This window comes from Barbus barbus (genome assembly GCF_936440315.1).
Source record: "Barbus barbus genome assembly, chromosome: 32".
Taxonomy (NCBI): Eukaryota; Metazoa; Chordata; class Actinopteri; order Cypriniformes; family Cyprinidae; genus Barbus; species Barbus barbus.
The window spans coordinates 7,942,044-7,966,208 of NC_136760.1; the positions used below are offsets into that span (position 1 = coordinate 7,942,044).

At 39.0% G+C, this 24,165-nt stretch overlaps 1 protein-coding gene across 3 annotated transcripts; it reads right to left on the reverse strand.

The window, feature by feature from the left end:
* Window positions 1-687: 687 nt before the first annotated feature.
* pank1b (pantothenate kinase 1b) lies at window positions 688-11,764 on the reverse strand. 3 transcript variants are annotated; one of them, XM_079389556.1, is made up of 8 exons: window positions 9,637-11,764; window positions 7,560-7,912; window positions 7,097-7,350; window positions 5,946-6,122; window positions 5,734-5,857; window positions 5,177-5,302; window positions 3,636-3,734; window positions 688-2,025 (listed from the first exon to the last, which is right to left on the reverse strand). In XM_079389556.1, exons 1-7 carry the CDS (start codon window positions 9,884-9,886, stop codon window positions 3,675-3,677), a joined length of 1,344 nt encoding a protein of 447 aa, XP_079245682.1. In that variant the 5' UTR covers window positions 9,887-11,764; the 3' UTR covers window positions 688-2,025; window positions 3,636-3,674. The 3 variants fall into 3 exon arrangements, with proteins under 3 accessions (XP_079245682.1, XP_079245681.1, XP_079245683.1); XM_079389555.1 differs by having other exon boundaries at window positions 688-3,734; XM_079389557.1 differs by lacking the exon at window positions 9,637-11,764 and adding an exon at window positions 8,785-8,938 and having other exon boundaries at window positions 688-3,734.
* Between the last annotated feature and the right edge of the window lie 12,401 nt (window positions 11,765-24,165).

Here is a 24,165-nt window from a genome sequence, read left to right on the forward strand (position 1 = left end):
ATATACTATGTAAACAAAACCCTACATAATTTTTTGTCAGTGAAATATGAAACAGCTGAATTCCTTGGGTGACCAATCTGAAATAGTGTTAATTCAAAAATGAAAAATTCTGTCATTTACTTTTCAAACTTTCATTAATCTTCCAAACTGGATATATTTTTATTAAACCTGAGAGATTTCTGTCCAAACTATGATTCAAACAGTCCATAAGGACATTGTAGTAGTTAAAATAAATAAATAAATAAAAATCGGTTTGTTTTTGTGTCACACAAACATTTCTGCTTCTGCAAAAACCATGTCTGTTCTCACGTGTCAAGTATTTATTAATTTTTTTTTTAACAAATTGCACATTTTGTCATTAAATTCTATAGAGATCTGGGGTTCGTAACCATTTAAACACCTAGCATAATTTTCACATTTCTTATCCTGAATAAACAGTAGGGTCTACCATTTTTTAAATCTTTTTCCTCTTGAAATTGCTATTTGTTTCCAGTAAGAGTTGAATAGTTGCACGTCAAAACTGGGATAGTAAGTAATAAAAATATTAAATGAAAAAGTAGTTTGAATGAATTGATATGTGTATATAATTATGTAATGATAGATGTGTCTCTCGTTTGTGAATATGCAGTAAACTGGTCTAAGTGTTGATGAAAAGAAAGAAATGAAAAAGTAGCCACAACAGCAAAACAATTTCCATAATTAACACGTTTATTAGATATTTACAAAATAGTTTGACAAATGAAGTTAGCTTTTCACATGGTAAATCAAAACCAATATAAAAACTTCTTAGTGACATTTTTCAGCCAGCAATATGATTTCTTCATTCCCTAGGAGGCATAAGTAAATCAAGGATTTCTCTATGACCATCATCAAATGTTATATCATAAGAAATACACTTAAAATTTGTGTAGTGATACAGTTTGAGATTCATATGATTGTCTGAACACTGAATAAACTTAAGTTAAAACAATTTTCAGTATGGAATTACACATATTCACTCAGATCACATACATTAGACAAGTTTGTCAGGAGACAGGTCATTAATGAGGAGTATTAACAAGGAAAATTAATATCTAATTATCTAAAATGAGAATTTAGAAAGACACAATTTAGCTCTAGAAAATGCTTATAATGGCGCTTCAGCATTGGTAATTTAGAACATGCTTCCTGAAAACAGGGCAACAACCACATACAGTTTGGGACAGACAGAATACATTTATGAAAGGAGAGAAAGGTTTCATACAATTTAACATATAGCGCAATGAAAAGAACATGCGCTTGCATACGATCCAAGCGTTATGCTGGTTTACAAGAACAAAACCTGATAGAAAGGCAATTCGACTACATTAGATAGAGCTATCCATCCAAGTCCAAGGAAATGACATACCTGTTCAGAAATCGCTTACATGCTTTGCATTGGCTCAGTTAAAATACAATGTACCGACACATGCATTCAGTCTGCTGTGGCATAGGTAAAGCAATACCCCCTCAAAATAGAAAAAGAAAACACCTCAAATATACTGTTAAGGATTCATGTATACAGTGACATCTGGATTCAGCATTAGCAACAATACAGAGGATACAGAGATAAAGCCTCGTCTCTATCAGTAAAAGGCACCCCGTAACACTCGAAAGTTACTTTTGTGGCTCAGAGAGATATTGGGGTGCCATTGTGAATAATCCAGACATCCAAAGACAAAATGGCACCCCGCTGCATAAGGCAATTCTAAGGACTGAGCAGAGGAAGTAAAGCATGAATCAACAGACAGAAGGAACAGATGTAGAGGCAGTGCGCTTAATGTGCTGTTACAGATCTTACCAGCAGCTAGAAGACACTTTAATGTCTGCGCAGGTCTCTTGTTAAGCATTTAGTAGGTTCAGCACACTCACAATAGGTGATTATTTTTGACACAAAAGACACAATCCTCTAAAAGAAATTGTATTATGATAATATTCCTCATATTACCTCCTTTTAGGAGTTTTGGTCTTGCTTGCATTCATGATGATCAACACAATGTCTCGGTGCTGTTAAAAATAAAGGATTAAATGAACTTTTTAGTTCATATTTACAGTGTTGAGGCAAAATTAGAAAATTTGGTACAAATGCAATTGCTGTCATGCTGTGTGGATCATAGGGAGGGAAAGACAATACATTTTTCTCTTAGAAGTGCTTGTGTTTCTGATCTTACATATTTAAACAGATTATAGTGCCTTGGAATTTCGGATTCCAGCTTTAGGAGCACATGTTTAACATATATCTGGTTCTGAACAACAACCTGGAGCGTTCACAGTCAGACCCAGCTGTCCAGGATTAATACAGAGAGTTAAAAGGTGTTTAGGCATATAGTTAGAGATTCTCATGTTGATACATGAGAAAAAAAGGCAAACTATTTTCAGTAATAAATGATGTTTAAGCTGAAAAGGTTTAAAAGGATGAAGGCATTTGTGAGGAGGTTTGACTAAATGTATGTCTTGGTTAGCTGTCTCAAATGAAAACTAAGACATTACTGCATAATGGCATGAATATGACAAGAGATGGTTTGTGCAAATTAAATAAAAACAAAACATTGCACACTACAGTGTATATACACAGGGTAAACTGTTAACACCTTCAGATCAGAGAAATCTCAGCATTTGGGACTGCAAAACTGAATATAAATCATTATCAGGGTAAGAAAGGACTTGCTCTACTGAATGTAGTGCGCTATGAGAATTCTCCATCTGAAGAAGATGCTGTTTTCCAGTCAATATAGACAATTTGGTCCCAACACAATCAGTGTCAGCTCAGGTGCATATGTTCTCTGTTCATTACACAGACTGGTTAAAAGGAGGTAAAGATATCTTAGAAACAGCTACTCATGTCAACAATCCACTAATCATACAAGGCCCAATGCAGATAAAACAACATTTTGCTAATTCTGTCAAAGTGTTCAAATGCAAGCGTTATCTAATTGAAAAGTACTGATATTCAATTGGTATTTGATGTATTATTGTAAAAAAAAAAAAAAAAAAAAAGTCAGAATTATGAATCTGGCCTCGCGCTTTAGTGTCCAAAATGACTTTAAGTTTAGTAATACAACTTAGCACTTTTAATGTAATACAGGTATTATAAATGCTCATATGTGACTAGAACCGGGAGAGCAAAGTCTCGTATAAATGGAGTACTCTTACGGACTGCTCATCTATGTGTAAACATAAATCTGATTTGTGGTTCAAAGCATGATTTGTTCAGAGGGGATTGGGGAAGGCTGTTTTATACAGCAGGCCTAATACACATAATACTCCCCTCCAAACCCATTTCATGTGTTACAATTGTTTTCATAAAGCTCACAAACAGGGAGTAGAGGGAGTACACAAGCATTAGTGTCCTAAATCATCTTCCAATCAAATCATCAATACACGGCAAAGGCAAAGCTGTGCTGGGATTATGGCAATGGTGACAAGGAACAGTTAGCACGAGGTGCAGTTTATCACCACTGAAAACGGTGCACTTTTGCATCACAACCTCTTGATTACCTGCTCCTGTCACGAGCATAGAAGGGCCAGCATGTAGATGATTTGAAGGGAAATGAAAACTCGTCACATTAGTAAATGGGTTTTCCTTATTAGGGGATGTGGCTTTCCTGAAATCTTACAGCAGCTTCTGGATTAAAGGTTGGGGTTTCCTCAGTGTCTCAGGAGTCTTCAGTCATCTTCAGTAGCTCTAGGAAGGCACCAACAGCTCCAAAATAACCCTGCAGTAAAAAAGCAGAGCATTTCATTATATTTAAATAAATATATTTAAATGATAAATATCCTTTCATGTGATATGATGGCCTAATGAGCAATCTGTGACTGATATCACAGGGGGAAGTCGTGGCCTAATGGTTAGAGAGTCGGACTCGTAATCCGAAGGTTGCGGGTTCGAGTCTCCGGCCGGCAGGAATTGTAGGTGGGGGGAGTGAATGTACAGCGCTCTCTCCACCCTCAATACCACGACTGAGGTGCCCTTGAGCAAGGCACCAAACCCCCAACTGCTCCCCGGGCGCCGCAGCATTAATGGCTGCCCACTGCTCCGGGTGTGTGTTCACGGTGTGTGTGTGGTCACTGCTGTGTGTGTGCACGTTGGATGGGTTAAATGCAGAGCACGAATTCCGAGTATGGGTCACCATACTTGGCAGTATGTCACTTCACTTCACTTCACTTCATATTATGCACTACTCTTCAAATGTTTTGTAAAGAAAATTATTTTATTAAATTAATACACATACATATGCATGTATGTGTGTGTGTATTTATATAGAAAACAGTCATTTTAAACTGTAATAACATTTCACAATATGACCATTTTCTGTATTTTGGATCAAATAAACGCTCACAAACAGCCTTGGTGAGCACAAAAGAAACCTTTAAAACATTTTAAAAAATCTTACCAACCCCAAACCTTTGAATGCACAAAATCTCTTAAGAGATGTACACAACTTTTTTTTTTTTTTACATACTACTTTCTAATTAATATTTTCTGATAAATAAGTTGACAACAGAAATCAACATTATCCTTTGACAGGTCAGAGGGTAGATTTTGGAACTGACACAAGGGGGAGCTAAAAGACTTAATCTGCAAAGTGGTCATGCAGTGACAGCCGCTGACCATCACAGAATAGACATGTACAGTATAAACAGGACTTGCACCTTGTTTACTTTTAATTTTTAAAAAATATTTCTCATTTGTTATAGACCCATAAATAACTCGCAATTAGAAAAGGAGGCCAATCCTGTTGTATTTTTTTTTTTTTAATAAATCATCATGCAACAGGTGCTCATTTTCATCTTTCTCCCTAATATTTACATCCTCACACCACACTCCTTTCTGGTACCATTGATATTTTTGTATGAAAGTTAGCTGAAAGCCACAAAAATAAAATTTTGATTTTATTGGCTATTTAAAAGCACCTAATTGTAATTTTGTTGATATTACCACCATTTAGAAAAATGTGTATTAAAACATTAATGATATGGGCGTGTTTATTGGCTGAAGCCAATCATTTAAAAATATACTTAACATATACTTGCTTGGCTGATATATTGACTGACCACTATAAAGAAGGTTATAAAGAAGAATATTACAAACATAATCAATCCAACTGATTCCAGCACTGGTAAGGAATTACAAGTGCTAAAAAGGAAAAAGACTTACTTCATGTTCTAAGAAAAGGGCTTTCAGTTGTCCGTTAGACCAGAAGTCCATAGCATAGGCTAGCAGCTTAGTTGATACTGTGTTGATTCGAAGGAAATTCCCAACAAAAACCACTTTATCGATATTCTGAAGAAAATTAAAAAACAGACGGTTAGAATAAAGAGTAATATTGCTCTATTTTAATTCTGAAGAAGAGAAAAGAGGAAATAGCTACATTCCACTTGTTCTCGACTTTACACCAGAGTATTTTAGGAAAAGAAAACAAAACATTTATCCATCTTGTGGCTGTTCAGTGTGCTGTGATAGCCCTGTACAATGCTGCTTGATCTCCATGCCACAAGACAACACTGTAAAGAAGCTCAGAGCACACAGAGTTCAAGGTCATCTTTAGCACCATAGACTTGGTCTTTATATTGTTTATTTCACAGGGTAATGGCCACTGAATTTAACTTGTGTATTCTAAACAAAACTCAATTATTCTAAATGGAAATATGAAGAGAAACCGCAAAAACAGTTCTTCAGATGAGCTTTAGCATTAAGAGAAAATGTTTTCAAACCTCGTTCACCGCACACATGCGGGCGATGGAACCAGTGTTGTTTGTGATGGTGACAAGAGTGGCCCTGGCCAGGTCCTCTTTACTTATACTATCACGTTTCTCCTTGCTCATCATATGACCAAAACTAACAAATGAAAGGAAAAAAAAAAACTCTTCTTTAATTAATTCTTTAATTTTTGATGACATAAAAATGACGGCAAATCTGTCTATACCTGGATGCAACGGCAGAACCCTGGAGACCAAAGCGCTCGTAATCGCCTCCATAGATGTCCTTCACTAGTTTGTCCACATTTGTGCTGTCCCCTTTAGCTGCCATCTCTAAGGCCTCCTCAAATGTCTCACAGCCAGTCAGCAAACAACACAGGCCTAGAAACGTACCACCACCTAAACTGAATCACAACCAATGCAGCAAATGAATGGCGGTGTATTTAAAAAATGTCGCATTACTGTAGGTAGATTACAGATCCTATTTCTACAACATATTTAACAATTTTCATTTCAAAATAATACAAAAATTATATTTTTAAAATAATAAAAATGTAAATTACATTAAAAATAAGTAATTTTTAATTATTTAAATTAAATGGACTCTTCTGTAGGTACATCGTGTACTAAGACTGACGGAAAATGAAAAGTTGTGATTTTCTAGGCGGATATGGCATCGACCTATACTCAACTACACTGTACAATAGGTTTTTATTTATAATATTTAGTTTACAGTTATAGTACTATAGAACTTTAGGCTCTTTATCACCATCTGTGGTTCAAACATAAAATTGCAAGTTAGAATAGAATATTATTAAATTTTTTTATCAGTTGCATTTTGGTAAAAATATCACATGACCTGAAATAATAAAAAAAACAATGTAGCCACAAATCAATAATTTCTTCCTATTACTTAATTCATGGCCACATTTTATTAATGATTTCCTTAGTTTAAGTTCAATTGTAGCCACATTGTATTAATTAGTTCACTCATTGTAATTTAGTTTTAAAAAATTAGGTCACATTTAATTAAAAATGGGAATAATTTAGTATGTAATTAAAATGAAAAAAGTAATTCATAAGTCATGGCAACAAATTTTTCATTTGTGGCCACGATATCTTGTACAACCATGTGCATGTCATGTGCAGGACTCCATACTTTGGCAATTCTCTGCTGTGTGCATAAATCATCAGGTTTAAGCTGCATCTGTGGTTCTCTGATAACATATCTGATAAATGTGCCATCTGGTCAGTAAGATGCATATCTGCCATTAGCCAGATCTTCTTTTATTTACTTATGTAATTGATGGAATTAGGCATAAACCTAAAATGAACCTGTTTGCTTAACTACAAGAATAAACATGATGCCGGAATTCACCTGGTGCCTGTGACTCGCTTGTAATCATCCTTGGAATAGACAGCCAGGATGCTAACACCCGAGCCAATGTTTACCAGCAACATAGGGAAGGGGTTCTCCAGGCTAAATGGCCTCTTGACACAGTTTTCAGGGTCGGAGGGATTCTGGAAAAAATAACACTCGGGAAGGCCATTGAACCCAACTGAGTCAACGTACAGCAGACCTTGAATAAGACAGTCCAGTTCATCCAGCTTCTGCAGCTCCAAACCAGCCACCTGCAGGAAGAAGCAAATACACAATCATAAATGTGATAGGTATAGCTAACGTTAGCCATTCATTGTCCTGATAGCAGTAACAGGATAAGTGGCAGTAAGATAAGACATTATAGTATGTCAACAAAACACTAGCCTGCTAGAGAGCAACATATTGTTTTTACATTCAATCAAATTTAATAAATTCCATTATGTCATCGTCATTCACATACCGTTCTGAAGTCATCCTCAAATTTGTATGCGCCCCCACCCGTGGCGCACAGTGTGGTGTGCAGACTGGAGAAGTTCTTGTCTCTGCCCATTTGGATGAAGCGGTGCATGTCTTGTGTGGGGAAACGAATGAAGTGCAGGTTGCCTTTCCTGCCACACATGGTGAGGTTCTTCAATTCCAGGTGAACATCACGGATACCTGTGTTTCCATAGGCCACGTTGGAGGTCAGATATCGGCGAATGCTCTTCAGGCTCTCCACTTCCTCTTGTTCTTCTTCAGCAGTTATGTCCTTGGGCTCAAAGTAAACCAGCTTTACCAGGGTGCCTCCGATATCCATTCCAAACCATGGAAAAGCTGGAAAAAAAGATCAAGTTTTAGAAAGGGAAATTTTCATGTTCTTTCTTGACAAGCATTACCTGCATCTTACTGTGTGGTACTGATGAATGTGAGGGAAATAGGTGTGAAAAAAATTATAATGTCCAATGTAATAATTAAAATATAATACTTTTTTGGCGTTTTTAAGAATTTAGTACAATAAGTATTTTAATGACTAATGAATGATTATGACTGCTTTGGTAGTGAAAAAAAAAAGTATTTTTGTCTATTCACACTGCAACTTGTGGGCCCTTTTGTTGCCATGGTAACAGTGGTCTTCAAAATAAAAGTTACACATCGGGTTCACACAATCTGTCTAACGTACAATATAATCTCTGGGTACTAAAAACCATTTAGATCTTACTGATACAACCTCAGTATTTTCTATAATAGTGAATCGGTGAAATATCTTTGCAGCGTTTGGGAGAAAACAGTTTCTTATGTCATTGATTAGTTAAAGGGAGTGATGATAATGTAGCTGGCAGATGTACATGTAGGCGAAAGGTGTTGTCTCAGAGTGCAAAGTACTCCAAAGCCACCAGGAATCCAGTGACTTTACAACAGTTAATGGACAAAAAGTGAAGTTACGGCAGTTTGCAGCCAACAACCCAAAATGTAGTAAAGCAATGGAATATACATTTAAGACAGATTTATATTAATATTCAAAAACAGTATTTAAAATCAATAATGAATAACTATAAATACTTTATCAGATTCTGGAGATTGCTATTACTTCAACTACTTGATAAAAAGATGCAGAATAATTAATACCAACAAAACGCAATTATTTCCGAGTTTTTATGTCGTTTTTACGGCTTTTATTGATTAAATAATATTACGCAGGACCTTACCTGATTTCTTCACAATTAATTTCATACTTTGCAGTTGAGACAGAAAGGATATTGAAGACAGCAACGAACGATCTAATCAATACATGTATATATCATTCAAATGCTGCTGTCAGAAGAATAAACGTCCTCATCTCACTTCACAGGTGTAAACAGTAAATCTTATGTTAATTACACAACTACTGTAAAGTCTACCAGTTCGATTCCCCACCCCTTTATGTGATTCTTTCCTCTCATTGGATGAAATCGCATGTCCATCATAGCTGGCGTGTTTTGGCCACGCCCTCATATTCTCATCTGGCCAATGAAATCCGCACAGCGAACATCACATTGATTTCACAACACTAAATAACCCGGTATTTGAAAACAAATAAACCTCTTAACACAGCCAAGCGTGAAATGTGTTTACAATTCCAGCGTTTCCTCTTAAAATATGCCTCATATTTATTTTTTAATTGCGAACAACAGTCAAATAAAACACAAAATGGTTCACTTCCGGGACTTAATGACACTAAAAATCTAATTTTTCACGTTCTTGGCACAAATATAAATACGAAATGCGGAAAAAAAGAGATTCTTTGCTATAAACACTGACCAATAGAAAAAAGGAGATTGTAATGTACAGTGATAACAGTTATTTATAATGACGAATGACTAAAATAATGTCTGTCAAGATTTTATTGTACAAAATAAATAAAAACAAAATGTTTAATGCGCTGGAATCGTTTCTTTAGCTGCTCAAACTATGGATCTTTTTAAATGAACCTTACCTCTAAAATAGCTATTTACAGTATGTTGTGATAATTGTCATTGTTCAATTGAATACATTAATTAAACACTGCAAACTGGACTTACGCGGTCTGTTCTTCTTTCCCGAATCCACGCGTCTCCGGAGTCTGCAGCGCTTCGCAGGCGAACCATTGTTGTGTACATCCTGATGAAGATGGTGGATATTTTCAATACCATTATGGCCACCGCTACTGTCACTAGCACCCAGACCACCTCGGTTAGATGAAATACCCTCCCTGTTATCGGACTGCAGGGTGTGAAATCCGTTTGTGTAGTGCGTCGTTCCGTTTTGATCGGATGTTTCAGCATTTTCCATTATTTTACGCAGCAAATAAAAACGCTCGGAAGACAGAAAGATGCGTACCGACTCGACGTTTCGAAGGCCCTTCAAATTCACAATTGTTTTATCAGAGTTCTACATAAATGCTTAAGTGTTATAAAGAGATGAAGAGAGTAGACAGGTCTTCAACATCTTATTTGAGGTCACTGTCGGTCATTTCTTCTTCACAATCTGTGGCTGTTTCCGAGTCAAACAGCCGGTAGATGCGACGTCACCTCCTCGCCCTCTTGATGAAACGTCATGTTTTAGAGCCGCCTACTTAGAAATGGCATCTAGGCTACTTGGATCTACTATTACCGTTTCCTACAGGTATTTATAAACTTACAAAGTTTTTGCAATTCCTACGTTTATTTAAGTAATATTTAGGCCACCTGGTAATAAAGTCTTGTTCAAATGCAACTTTAAACTGACCCTGCGTCTCAATGTGCATACTATATCCACCCTATCTGCCCTAAATAGTACTGAAAAGGACTAATATCACATAGAATTTAGGATGGATAGTGTGCACATTGGGACGCAGACTGTATATTGTCTCACTTGCACCACTCACGTGGATTTTTTTTAGCTATTCATAAAGATGAATGAATACACTTTGTCTGTGTTGTTAAACCAGTTATTAAATAAAACTGGAGGAACAATATAACTTAATAACCTACGTGGGTAATAGGAAAAAACATACAACACTGGCAGATTCTAATGAATATGTGAAAAATTCCTATTCAGTTTATGAATTGATTTCATATTCAGAGCAAGATTCTTTCTAATGTGTGGGTGGAAAATGTTTTCAAGCGCTAACAAAAGAAAGTTTTTCATGGATCATCGACGTTCTTATATTGGCTCACATTATGTGATTAAGTTTACTTAATCATTCGAAGAAAAAAATCTAGGAGCTGAAAGGACCTCCGTTTAATGATCCCAGAAGATGCTCTTTGTTTGGGTTCAAAAATGTATCTTTACAAAATGTTAAAAAGCCTTTATTCAAACATGGTTCACTCTAGAAACATAATTTTTTTTTAGCTAAAACACTGCACACTGATGCATTTCGGCCAGCCTGCCTTCCTCAGAATGTGCCAGATACAAAATTGATCACAGGTGTAGATTTAATCAAATGTGACCCTGGACCACAAAACGAGTCATAAGGGTACATTTTTTAAACATTTAGATTTATACATCACCTGAAAGCTGAATAAATAAGCTTTCCATTGATGTACAGGACAATATTTGGCCGAGATAAAACTATTTGAATATCTGGAATCTGAGGGTGCAAAAAAATCGAAATATTGAGAAAATCGCCTTTAAAATTGTCCAAATAAGTTCTTAGCAATGCATATTACTAATCAAAAATTAAGTTTTAATATATTTACAGTAGGAAATTTACAAAATATCTTCACAGAACATGATTGTCACAGAATGGCCCGTCTCCACTTTCACCTGCACCTGATTCCACCTCCGCTAATCATTGAGCACACCTGCACGTCATTGGAACCCTCATCAAGTATCCCAGTATTTAAGCACACTCTACATTCACTCCAGCGTCCGATCTCGTATACAACGAAGTGGACTTCTCTCCAGACATCGTCTCGTTGAGTATATTCTTATGAAACGTACCCTCTGCTACTTACCTCCTGTGTCTTCCTCCTGTGTGTTCCTCTCCTGCCAGATTGAGCGTCTTCGTGATCTGTGTGCTCCAGGAATCTCCCCCGTGCTGTCTGAACTCTATATCTGTGGATGAAAGGAACAGGCTCATTAGACCACTCACCTCTATCAAGCAACGACTTCAGTATTCTACCACTCACATCCAGTCACCACTGCACTGCCTAAGTTACTCACCTGTTCAATAAACATGAACACTCTTTTATTACCCTCTGTGTCTGGGAGCTTATGTTACAATGATCTTTACTTAATGTCCTAATGATTTTTGGCATAAAAGAAAAATCAATAATTTTGACCCATACAATGTATTTTTGGCTATTGCTACAAATATAGCCCAGCGACTTAAGACTGGTTTTGTGGTCCAGGGTCACAAATGCTCAATAGAAAAGGAAGATACCAAAATAACCATTATAGGGGGGACTAATAATATCATGAACTGCTACAAGGCACAATCACATCCCCCCAAAAAGGAAAACAATAACAACATAATTACTAATAACAATTAAAATAATAACTCCATATTTGTAAAATGATTCATCATTATGATTCTTGTGGTTTACTTAATATTTTATTATGCTCCACAATTCCAACATAAGAAAGTAAAACAAGTTTATGATCAATAGAAGCATGCAAACAATGGTGTTATTTCAGCCGGCTACACCCTTTTAGGTTTTCTCAACTGTTGTCTCAAATTAACCCTCTGGTTGTGTTCGTTGTGACTCCAAACAACTGCTTATAAAGTCATTATGCTATATTATCACCAAATATTGGATTCAATCTTTTTGTCAACTTGTTTTCTTTCATTTAGGACTGGTTTTGTGTTTCTATTTGCTTCTGATTAATCGTAGGCCTCATTTATCTGAGAGTAGGTACCTCATTTTTTGAGTGAAAAAAATCATTTTTTATGAATAATTTTCACAATATTAAACAAAAAATTATAAAAATTTGCACTGTTTCTCACACTAGTGTACTTTAATGTTTAATCAGGAAGTTTTCTTTTAAATGCTTTTATTTTGTACAAAATTGCAAAAAGTCACACTTGTCAAAAATGGCCGGCCATTGAAAGTGAATGGGGAAGAATGAAAGTAAGAGAAACAACTAGTTTTCAGGAGCATGTTGTGCTTGCAAACATAAATGCCTTGGACCAGTGGGTGCATGTATACTCACGCTATCACACACACACACACACACACACACACACACATATTACACTTATTTCATCCTACACTGAACTGTATGCAATATGCTTTTATGAATCTGATATTATAACTCTCTCTCTCTCTCTCTCTCTCTCTCTCACACACACACATGCACACAAATGCTCAAACTGCCTTGTCTTTGGCCTGCATTGACTTCAAAATAATCTTTTTTTTTCCATCCTTCGACCAGAACGTTACATCAACTTCAGCTGGGTCCTCAAAATCAGAAGATTGCTCCTTTTCAGTTGTTGCAAAATTTTCAGCTTGTCCAGTGATATTTATCTCTTCCAATATATCTTGCAATGCATCTTCACTGTAAAATTCTTCTTCAGTTGTCTCTTCCTCGTGTAAATGACAAGCAAGGCACTGTGAGGCATTTGTATGCTCTAGCATTTAATTGTAAACTTTCGTTTACTTTGAGAGAACACGAAAGCCTCAAAACATATTGTCATAATGTTTTGTCTAGAATATGTGGTGAAAGAAAAGATTCTTTTTGAGGTCAATGCAGGCTAAAGACAAGGCAGTTTGAGCATGTGTGTGTGTGTGTGTGAGTGAGAGAGAGAGAGAGAGAGAAAGAGAGAGAGAGAGTTAAGTCAGATTCATAAAAGCATATTGCATGCAGTTCAGGGTAGGATGAAATAGGTGTAATACAATAGTTTGTATGAATGGATGGATGGGTGTGTGTGTGATAGCTTGAGTATAAATGCATCCACACATGCACAGGTCCAAGGACTTTGTTTGCAAGCACAATATGCTCCTGAACACTAGGTGTTTCTTTAATTTGTCCCAATTCACTTTCAATGGCCAGCCATTGAAGTGTGACTTTGTGCAATTTTGTACAAAATAAAAGCATTTAAAATCACACTAGTGTGAGAAACAGTGCAAATTTTCATAATTTTTTATTTCATATTATGAAAATTATTCCTAAAAAATGCTTTTTTCACTCAAAAAACTGAGGTGCCTACTTTCGGATAAATGAGGCTTACGATTAATCAGAAGCAAATAGAAACACAAAACGAGTCCTAAATGATATATATGAAGGTACATCTCAGAAAATTAGAATATGGTGATTTTTTTTTCTTGCAACTTATTTCAAAAAGTAAAACTTTCATATATTTTAGATTCATTACATGTAAAGTAAAACACTTCAAAACATTTTTTTTATTTTATTTTGATGATCAGAGCTTACAGCTCATAAAAGTCACCACAGCTAAATAAAATGGCATCAAATCAGTGACCATGGCAATGAGCACAGGCAGGGAAAGGTGCAAACACAAGACAAAGTCCAAGCTTAATGGCACTGTGAAATGTTCTAATATGTTAAGTGGGCAACAACATAATTTTGGTAAACTCTTAAATTCTTATTTTCATTATGTGCTACTACATCCTACAGTTAGTAAATTAATTCAAAGTAGTTATATCAATGTTTAAATTTAGTTGAGTTGACTCAATTCAGTTATGTACATCCTGCATTAGGTATCTGAGTTGAAATAACATCTTTCTACTGTGTGGAACCAAAGCTAATAACTTAAGTAATTTTATTACATCATGAAGTTATGTTGTTACGAAGTTATTACCATTTTTTTCTTAATGAACAATTATAGAAAATATGCAAAAACATTTATTTTCTAAATAAATCTTGAAGTACAACCAGCAGGAGAGCAGTGATGTGTGAACTGAATTGGTTGAAAGTACAGTGTGTTACAGTAAATTTATTAACAATTTTTCATAATAAAAATTTATAAAAAATGTGCCAAAGCGATTACTTTCAAAATGTGTGTTGTAGTATAACCAGCAGGAGAGCAGTGATGTGTGAACTGAATTTGGTGAAAGTACAGTGTGTTACAGTAAAGGTATTAACAATATTTCATAATAAAAATTAATACAAAATATGCCAAAGCAATTACTTTACAAATGAGTGTTGTAGTATAAACAGCAGGAGAGCAGTGATGTGTGGACTGAATATGGTGAAAGTACAGTGTGTTACAGTAAAGTTATTATTAATTTGTCAAAATGCTAATTTATAAAAAATGTGCCAAATCAATTACTTTACAAATGAGTGTTGTAGTATAACTAGCAGGAGAGCAGTGATGTGTGAACTGAACTTAGTGAAAGTACAGTGTGTTACAGTAAAGTTATTAACAATATTTCATACTAAAAATTCATTAAAAAATATGCCAAAGCAATTACTTTACAAATGAGTGTTGTAGTATAACCTTCAGGAAGGCAGTGATGTGTTGACTGAATATGGTGAAAGTACAGTGTGTTACAGTAAAGTTATTAATTTTTCATAATAAAATTCATAAAAAATATGCCAAATCAATTACTTTACAAATGAGTGTTGTAGTATAACTAGCAGGAGAGCAGTGATGTGTGAACTGAACTTAGTGAAAGTACAGTGTGTTACAGTAAAGTTATTAACAATATTTCATACTAAAAATTCATAAAAAAATATGCCAAAGCAATTACTTTACAAATGAGTGTTGTAGTATAACCATCAGGAAGGCAGTGATGTGTTGACTGAATATGGTGAAAGTACAGTGTGTTACAGTAAAGTTATTAATTTTTCATAATAAAAATTCATAAAAAATGTGCCAAAGCAATTACTTTCAAAATGTGTGTTGTAGTATAACCAGCAGGAGAGCCGTGATGTGTGAACTGAATTTGGTGAAAGTACAGTGTGTTACAGTAAAGTTATTAACAATAACAATAAATTAAGCTATTATTTTGATAACCATAGGCTATATAGTTTTACAGACTATTTCACTTGTGATGTAGGACTATGGTTACTCACGGTTACTCAGGTAACCTCGAATACTACTGAAGCCTTATTGAATCACGCCAGTGAAACTGGCCAATGGCGTTCAAGCGCGCGAAATATGAGCAGGAATCCCACTCTATATAAGGCAGTGCTTGTACGTCATTCTTTCAGAATCTTTGACTGAAGCAACTTGGCATTCTAAGATCCTGAGCTCACTGACACGGCAATAAGAGCAATGTCTCGTTCCCTCATTTCGGGGAACCGAGGTTATGTGAGTAACCGAGAGCGTTCCCCTTCAATTCGGTCACTCTACATTGCTATGGGAACGTATAAAATCCCGATGGAGCCTTGCTCGACTAAGTATGTCAAGTTTCACATTCGGAGCCGTAATGAGAGCGGCAATGATATTTGGTGCGCTTGGTAAACACATCTCAGGTCTGCAGGACCTAGTTGAAACCATGCATGTCGTGTCTTTTCTTCCTTAACAAGCAGTAATGACCACTGACGACTTGAATTAAAATAAATTAACTGTTTACTGAGGTTTTTGAACAGGATTACACAGATACAGCGCACACACATGGAGTCAATCTCACTTCTCTTCTCTATCTTTTTTCTATCTGCGCGCTCTCGCCCACTATGCATTATGGGTAGACTTTTCTTAAAGCTGAACAACCTTATAAATGACTAAACTGTTTCTGTTATTATTAAAGATGATTAATTAAACATTTCTATTCTAATTAATTCACAACATCCTCCCCCCATGAACAACTGTTCATCAATTTAAATCTCTAATGCGTAAAGCAATTGAATGGGTCTCTTTAACACAGTCCCTGTGGATGTGCGAACAGCACAGGATCTAACTTTGCCATCTCGGCCTGGGAACAGCTCTTCAATTTTTCCTAATTTCCAGGTTTGTCTCGGCATGTTGGCATCTCCTATGAGAACAATGTCACCCATCTTCAACTCAGTAGGTTTCTGTGTGTTGCAGGAATGTGCAGATTTCAGGTCCAGTAGATAGTCCTTCCTCCAGCGATTCCATAGGTTGGTCATGAGTCGGTTTCTGTATCTCCACCTTTTTGTCATATCCTCTTTACTCACAGTGGGATGATCATAGTCTGCCAGAAATGATTTTGGAGGCAGTGAAGTGAGTCGTTCACCCACCAAGAAGTGTGCTGGTGTTAGTGGCTGCGGCTCGTCGAGCTCATTGACAAAGGTGAGGGGTCTGGAATTCAGTGTGGCCTCTACTTCTGCAAGGAGTGTAGACATTTCTTCAAAGGTGAGTGATGCCTTTCCTAGCACCTTCCTCAGGCTCGTTTTCACAGACCTTACAAGCCTCTCCCAAAATCCACCCCACCATGCTGCTCGTTCTACAATGAAACGCCAAGTGATGCCCTTCTCTGAGAATTATTCCAGAATTTGTGGATCTTTGATGGCTTTCCACAGCTCACTAAGGTCTTGGTTTGCTCTTTTAAAGGTTTTGGCATTGACCGAATAGATGACCCTGCACAGCCCTCTTCTGGAAACAAATCGCTTAAGTGCTAACAACAAACTTTCTGTTGACTGACTTGAAACCAGCTCCAAATGCACTGCTCTCGTGACAGCACATGTGAGCAGAGCAACATAAGCCTTGCATAGTGCACGATCATTCTTCACATACAGTGGACCTGCAAAGTCTATGCCAGTTACTTCAAATGGGGGGTTCTCTGATATTCTGTCTCGTGGTAATGGAGCAGTGTCCTGCTGTGTGGGCTTTGCTTTAAATCTTTTGCACACAGTACATTTTGACAGAATAGTTTTCACAATGTGTCTGGCTCGCAAAATCCAGTATCTACTTCTAATTTGTACTAGTGTGTCTCTCAGACCAGAATGCATGATAAATTTATGATTGTGCTGAACCAGCAACTCACAATATCTGTCTTTGTTGGGCAGAATCCATGGATGTTTTTCTCTGTAACTGAAGTCTGACTGATGCAGTCTGCCTCCAACACAGAGCAATTCATCTTTGTCAAGGAAAGGTTTTAGGTCTCTGATTTTTGAATCTGGGTTCAGGGTCTTACCAGCTTTCAGCAAATTGATTTCATGACTAAAGCTGCTATCTTGTGTCAACTTTATCCAGTACTTCTCGGCCTCAAACATTTCCTCAGCAGTCAACTCACCTCGCATCTTGGAGCTTGAACTTGCATTGTGCACAAACCGCTTGATCCAAGCGGTGATTCGCAGAACTCGCTTCAGCTTACTGTACTTCAGTAAATCCAGCACAGGTTCCATTCTCTTTTCATCACTGCCGCTACTGAGTTGCACAATGATCTGCTGACCTTGCTTTAGCTCAGTCACATCTTCATCGCTTTGATCTTCATCGCTCTCTTCCAATAGATTCGATGCAGTCAGAAATGAAGGTCCTTTCCACCACAGTTCACTTTCCTTCAGGTTAGCTGCAGTCTGACCTCTGGTGGGAAGGTCTGCAGGATTGAACTTGCCTTTACAGTGAGACCACATTGCAGGATTGGTTAAAGACTGGATTTCTGACACTCGGTTTGACACAAACTGTTTCCATTTTGGATTGGATTGGATTGGATTGGATTCAATTTATTGTCATTGCACATGTAGGTACAAGGCAACGAAATGCAATGAAGAAGAAGAAATACAGCATAACATGAGGTAAGAGAGGAGAAAAAAATTGTCCTCACACTACGTTCCGGAACGAGAGTGCAGTGTGAGAACAGACAAAAACCTCAGCATGGAGCACAGTCAACACAGGAACATAACTTGCATAGTAATCCTAGTTCAGACGAAACAGCCATCCGGCCAGCAGCCATTCAGCGCAAACACATGGACCCGTTATCACCTGACAGGATGAAGCGACGAAGGCGTGGGATGGGGGTAGGGAGGTGTATGAGTGTGTGTATGTGTAAGTTCGTGTGAGTTTGTATGCCTTGAAATCCGTTTCGCCAGCACTCCAAACCAGTCGACTCAGTTCGCAGGTTGTGATGCGACATAGCAATTGCCATGGAAACGACCTTGGACAGAGCACAAGCGCCCGACAATAACAAGGTGTTTTGATAGGGGGAGGGAATGGAAGAAAGAGCGTCTCCCTGCAGTATTCACAGGAGAGTTGATACCAGAGCGGCCTTGCCAAGCCGTTCTGTTGTGGGAAGCCGGAAAGAGATAAGATTGTTTTGTCTTTGGGCGAACAGCTGTCTTCCAGTTTCACAGCTATTCTCATTGTCCATTCTGATCTCCTTGTCCATCAATTTTCCTTTCCAAAGCCGAGAGCCTAGCCGTGATCGAACCCATATTGCGGTTAATCGCCTCTGTTTCAGAGGCGACCGCTCTGCCTACAGACTCCATCATGACGGGCAGCCTTGAGAGGTTTTGGATAGCCAGTCCCGTCTCCTTAATTTTCTGATAATTTAGGGCAACGCCTAATCCAAATAGCAGAAACCCAGTTATCATTGTTCCGAATAAGAAGATGTCTTCAATGTCCTCCACGGAGAGAGCCGCCAGACACACGACCCGCCATCTCTCCCATGCGTCCATCGTGTAGCCAGCAGCAAACGTCCCAGCGGGACATTCCGGTTCTCCAGATCCCGCTTTCCTAGTCGAGAAGATGGTGTCAATTGCGTTGAGAGACCAGTTGATCAGATCCATAATTTCGGTTTTGTAAATAGTGCAGCGAGAGTCTCTTAAGAAGGACAGGACAATACTAGAGAGCAAGCAGGGAAGTTCAGGAGGGAGGGAGGGAAGAAAAATGCGACCGCCTTCGAACAGAGCCAAACGAGAATTTGTGAGCTATTAATTTGTGAGCTGGACTGCGAATCCACTGCAGCACAATCATCGAATCTGTCCACATATGAACTTCATGGAGCTCCATATTCAGAGGCTTTAACAGACTGTTTCCTAGTCTTGCTCCAATCACTGCTCCCATCAGCTCAAGACTACCCTGGACTTTGAAGCAACAAGGCATGTGGTCTTTGCTCCATCATCAGCTACTCGTAGCAGGTAAGCGACAGTACTATAAGCTTTCTCGCTTGCATCACAAAACACGTGGAGTTGATGTGCAACGTGTCTGTGCACTGATTTTATTCCATACCAGCGAGGAATGTGTATGTGGTGGATCTGTGGAAGTTCCGAACACCATCCTTGCCATTCTTGTGCAAGATCTGTGGGGAGCTCCTCATCCCAGCCGAGGCCTCGTATCCACATCTCTTGGAAAAGGCATTTTACTCGCACAGTGAATGGGGTAAGAAAGCCTATTGGGTCGAGAGCTTTAGAACACTTCTTTTAGTATTCTTTCTTTTAGCTACAGCAACCAGCAATGCAGTCAGGTCAAAGACGAATTCATCTGTTTTAGTTCTCCATACCAAGCCTAGTACCTTCAGCACTGATCCATGCGTTTTGGTCTCCTCTGCAAACTCACTCATTGTGGTCTTCCATTTCTCCTTCAATGCAGCACAGTTGGTTGTCCACTTGCAAAGGTCCATGCCAGCTGCATACATAATCTCCCTTGCACCAGTAGTTATGGAGAAGGTATTTTCGACATCACTTGCACTCGAGATTAAGTCATCAACATAAAGTGATTCTTTTATTATCTTTACTACCTCAGGAAGTTGGTCTTCGTATTCCTTCAGATGCTTTCTCACTGTAGCTGCCAGGAGGAATGGGCTGGGGGACACTCCAAACACCACTCTAGTCATCCGTAGCACACGCAACTTCTCAGCTGCGTCTTCATGGGGTGGTTTAGAGAGCCAGAGGAACCGCACTGCATCTCTGTCCTTCTCAGCAAGAGAAATCTGCAAGAAAGCCTTCTTGATGTCTGCGGTAAATGCAATCTCATTCAGTCTGAATTTTATTAGTATGCTGAGCAGATCTGGATTCAGGTTAGGACCAGTAAGTAGACAGTCATTTAGTGATGGAAAGCCAATGTCATGTGATGAAGCAACAAACACTACTCTGAGCTTTGTTGTTACCTTGTCTTCTCGAAGAACAGCATGATGAGGCATGCAATACTTTACAGCGTTTGGAGATGATCCATCCTCCATCAAATTTACATTTTACATTTATTCATTTAGCTGACGCTTTTATCCAAAGCGACTTACAATTGCTATATATGTCAGACGCCTCTGGAGCAACTAGGGGTTAAGTGTCTTGCTCAGGGACACATTGGTGTCTCACAGTGGATTCGAACCCGGGTCTCTCACACCAAAGGCACGTGTCTTATCCACTGCGCCATCACCACCCCACACCATCATCACACCATCACGTCTTCGACAATGCCTTGCTCAAGGTAATCATTCACAACTTCATTATATCTGTAATACAGCACTACATCTGACTGCAACTTTCTGTTAAGCCCTTCAAATCTTTTCCTTGCGATTCTGTAGTTATCTGGGAGTTCTGGTTTGTCAGGTCGCCATGGCAGCTCAACTTCATATCGCCCGTTTTTGTACTGAGTTGTTTTTTCAAACATGTTAAGAGCCTCCTCTTCTTCAGGGCGGTCTGCCTGCTGCATGGTAATGCCAAGGGACTCTATTTCCCAGAAGGCTTTCAGACGTTCTGAGACCAGCGTGTCTTCATTAATTTGTATGTGCATGCATGCTGTGTCAGAAAGACTGGACATTGTGACTGGGCCCTGCACTGACCATCCAAAAATGCTCTCAATGGCCACAAGAGCATCTGTGATTCTTTCCACTTGGCCTGACACTATATGCCAATAATAGTCTGCACCAATCAGCATAGACAACTCTGTATCACAAGTGCTGGGGTCTGTATAGTCTGCCAACTGCAAGCCTTTTCGTTTCAACTCTGCTTGGATGTGCTCACCTGGAACCTTCATCACAGCACTGCACACTTGAGGGGTCTCGAGTGCTTCTACTTCCACCTTCTGCTCTTTGTTCCAGATGCTTTGCAGAATGACTTTAACTGTGTTGCGCTTTGATGTTACTGGTGCTGCAGAGCCAAAAGTATGAAGAGTGAACGTTTCTTGCTTCGTCACAGGCAATTTTAAAGCTCTTACTGTGTTCTCACTGATGAAGCTCCTCTGACTGCCCCCATCCAGTAAGCAGCGAATGCTTTTACGTCCACCAGGTCCTTCTGCCCATGCTCTTACAGTCTGAAGAAGCACAGTGTTCTGTTTATTGGGCTGGATCTTAACAGAATGTGAAGCAAATGAAGAAACTACATCATCTTTGTAGTCAGTGTCTGAAGTGTTTGTTTCTCCTTTCTCACACACAGCACTATGATGTCTGCCTCCACACACATTACAGCACACCTTGGCTTTACAGAATCTTGCAATGTGCTTTGGACCAAGACAAACAAAGCATAGTCCCAGTTTCATCAATTTTACTTTTCGTGCAGCAATATCAGTTTCTGGACACAGTTCTGTTTTGTGTGCTGCACTGTCACAGAAAAGACAGTTCTGTATTCTTTGACTGGTGGTTTGCAGTACTGCAGCTGACGGCATGTGATGCTTTTTCTGCTTCATTTCAATTGATGTGTCTGGTCTTTTAAATGGTTTATGATAGCTCTGGCTGTCTTTGGAATTGCCTGGCTTAATCAGTTGCATGGCTCTTTCTCTGCTCAGAATCTCTTTCTGTAGAAATTCCATAACTTCTGAGACCTTCCATTCATCACTGGTTCCTCTTTGGCGACTGTACTGAAGAGCAATGTCGTCTGGAATCATCTGTAGCAGAACAGGGCATAGCAGACTGCCGTATGCCTCTGATGCAACACCCAGCGAGTCTAAGCTACGGATCTGTACTTCACATTCATCGTAAAGTTGTCTCAGAGCACTGACATCGTGTGATTTCTTTACTGGGCAGAGATTCAACAACTTGGTCATATGCGCATTAATAAGCAGATCCTTCCTTCCGAACCGATTCTGAAGCAGATCAATCGCATGATCGTAATTTCCGTCTGTCAACATCAGTCCCGCTATTGCCTTTGAAGCAGTGCCGGTTACATATGTCTTTAAATAATTAAACTTCTCTGTTTTGCTCAGCGCGTCGTTTCTGTGAATAGCGGTTTCAAACTGATTCCAAAAGTCTTGCCACAAGCTAATTTCACCGCTGAACTTGCTGATAATTAACTTGGGTAACTTAACTGTTTGTCCGCGTTGCAATGGCACTGCGTCACACGGCCTGCTGTTGGTGCTTTCCCGGATTCTCTGCATCACGCGCTGAACGCGAGCCTTCGCGCTGATGACTCGCTCTCCATACTCCTCCGCATTAACAACTTCATTTTCCAAATCATCAATTTCTGTACACTCCTCTATTTCGCGATCTAACTCCAGCAGCGTTTCCTCTTTTGCAGATAACAGGGCTAACAGTTCACTTAATCTGTCAACAATCGGATCATCTTTGCCAATCTCTGTTTCTATGTCTTGCAAAAGTCTCGTCGTGGAACCGCGTACAGCTCTCCGTTTTCTGAGTAGTCTTTCAAGTCGCTCCGACATTTCGGATGTTGTCTGCAAGTTATCCCGGGTTTCGGCACCAAAGATTGTCGTGTCTTTTCTTCCTTAACAAGCAGTAATGACCACTGACGACTTGAATTAAAATAAATGAACTGCTTACTAAGGTTTTTGAACAGGGTTACACAGATACAGAGTCAATCTCACTTCTCTTCTCTATCTTTTTTCTATCTGCACGCTCTCGCCCACTATGCATTATGGGTAGACTTTTCTTAAAGCTGAACAACCTTATAAATGACTAAACTGTTTCTGTTATTATTAAAGATGATTAATTAAACATTTCTATTCTAATTAATTCACAACAATGCAAAAGCCGGGGGGGGGGGGGGGGGGGGGTGGGTTTGGCAGCTAGACGATGCCGCGTCACACCAGGGGCGGAGTTAACTCTGATGAAACAGAGAATGTGAAATGGCAGCGGCTTCGGCGCTTTCACATATAGATTTGTTTAATTTCAATGGATTTTCAATTATGATGCACGGTCGTGCCTGTGCTCAATAAGCAGAGTATGATGGTGATCAAGTCCTAAAAGACATGGTGAACTATATCTATATATCTATATATATATATATATATATATATATATATATATATATATATACATATATATATATATATTTATATATATATATATATATTGTGGCGGGAGGAGCCAACGACAGACACAGTGGGCGTGGCGTCAAGCCTCGGAGAGGTTTTTATTAAACAATATATCAAAATAAAGTGTCCAAAGGGGGAAAAGTGTCCAAAATAAACGGGGATCTGGTGTCCTCGTCGTGCTGCGGGGCTGTGCAGGAGGGCAGTGTTCAGGAGGGAAGGGTCCAGGGAAGGGGCGGAGTCCGGTGGCCGCACGCGCTCCCCTCTCGGGGCTGGGAGCGAGTGGCGGCGGCGTCTCTGGCGCGGCTTCGTCCATCTTCGGGATCCCGGCACTTCTGGGGGACTCGGCGGCTCGGCATCCTAGCCCGTCAGCCGCCTAACGGGTGCGGCAGTCCTCCTCGACGCTCCCTTCCTGGACCCACGAGGACACCAGCGTGCATGCACGGGAAGAGACCGGTCTCCCGAGGAGAGGCGCGTTCGGCATTTAACGGCGGCGGTGATGAGGCTCTATTCACGTCAGGTGCGCCTCATCACACGCCGCCAGCCCTGGCTGTTTCAGCGCCCCTCCTCTCTCACACACCCA

Coding starts and splice junctions, on each gene's coding strand:
- pank1b (XM_079389556.1), bottom strand. CDS start 9,886: ATGGAAAATGCTGAAACATCCGATCAAAACGGAACGACGCACTACACA. Junction 6,123..7,096: donor AAGCGAGTCACAGGCACCAG/GTGAATTCCGGC, acceptor GTTGTGATTCAG/TTTAGGTGGTGGTACGTTTC. Junction 5,303..5,733: donor GCATGTGTGCGGTGAACGAG/GTTTGAAAACAT, acceptor AATTTTCTTCAG/AATATCGATAAAGTGGTTTT.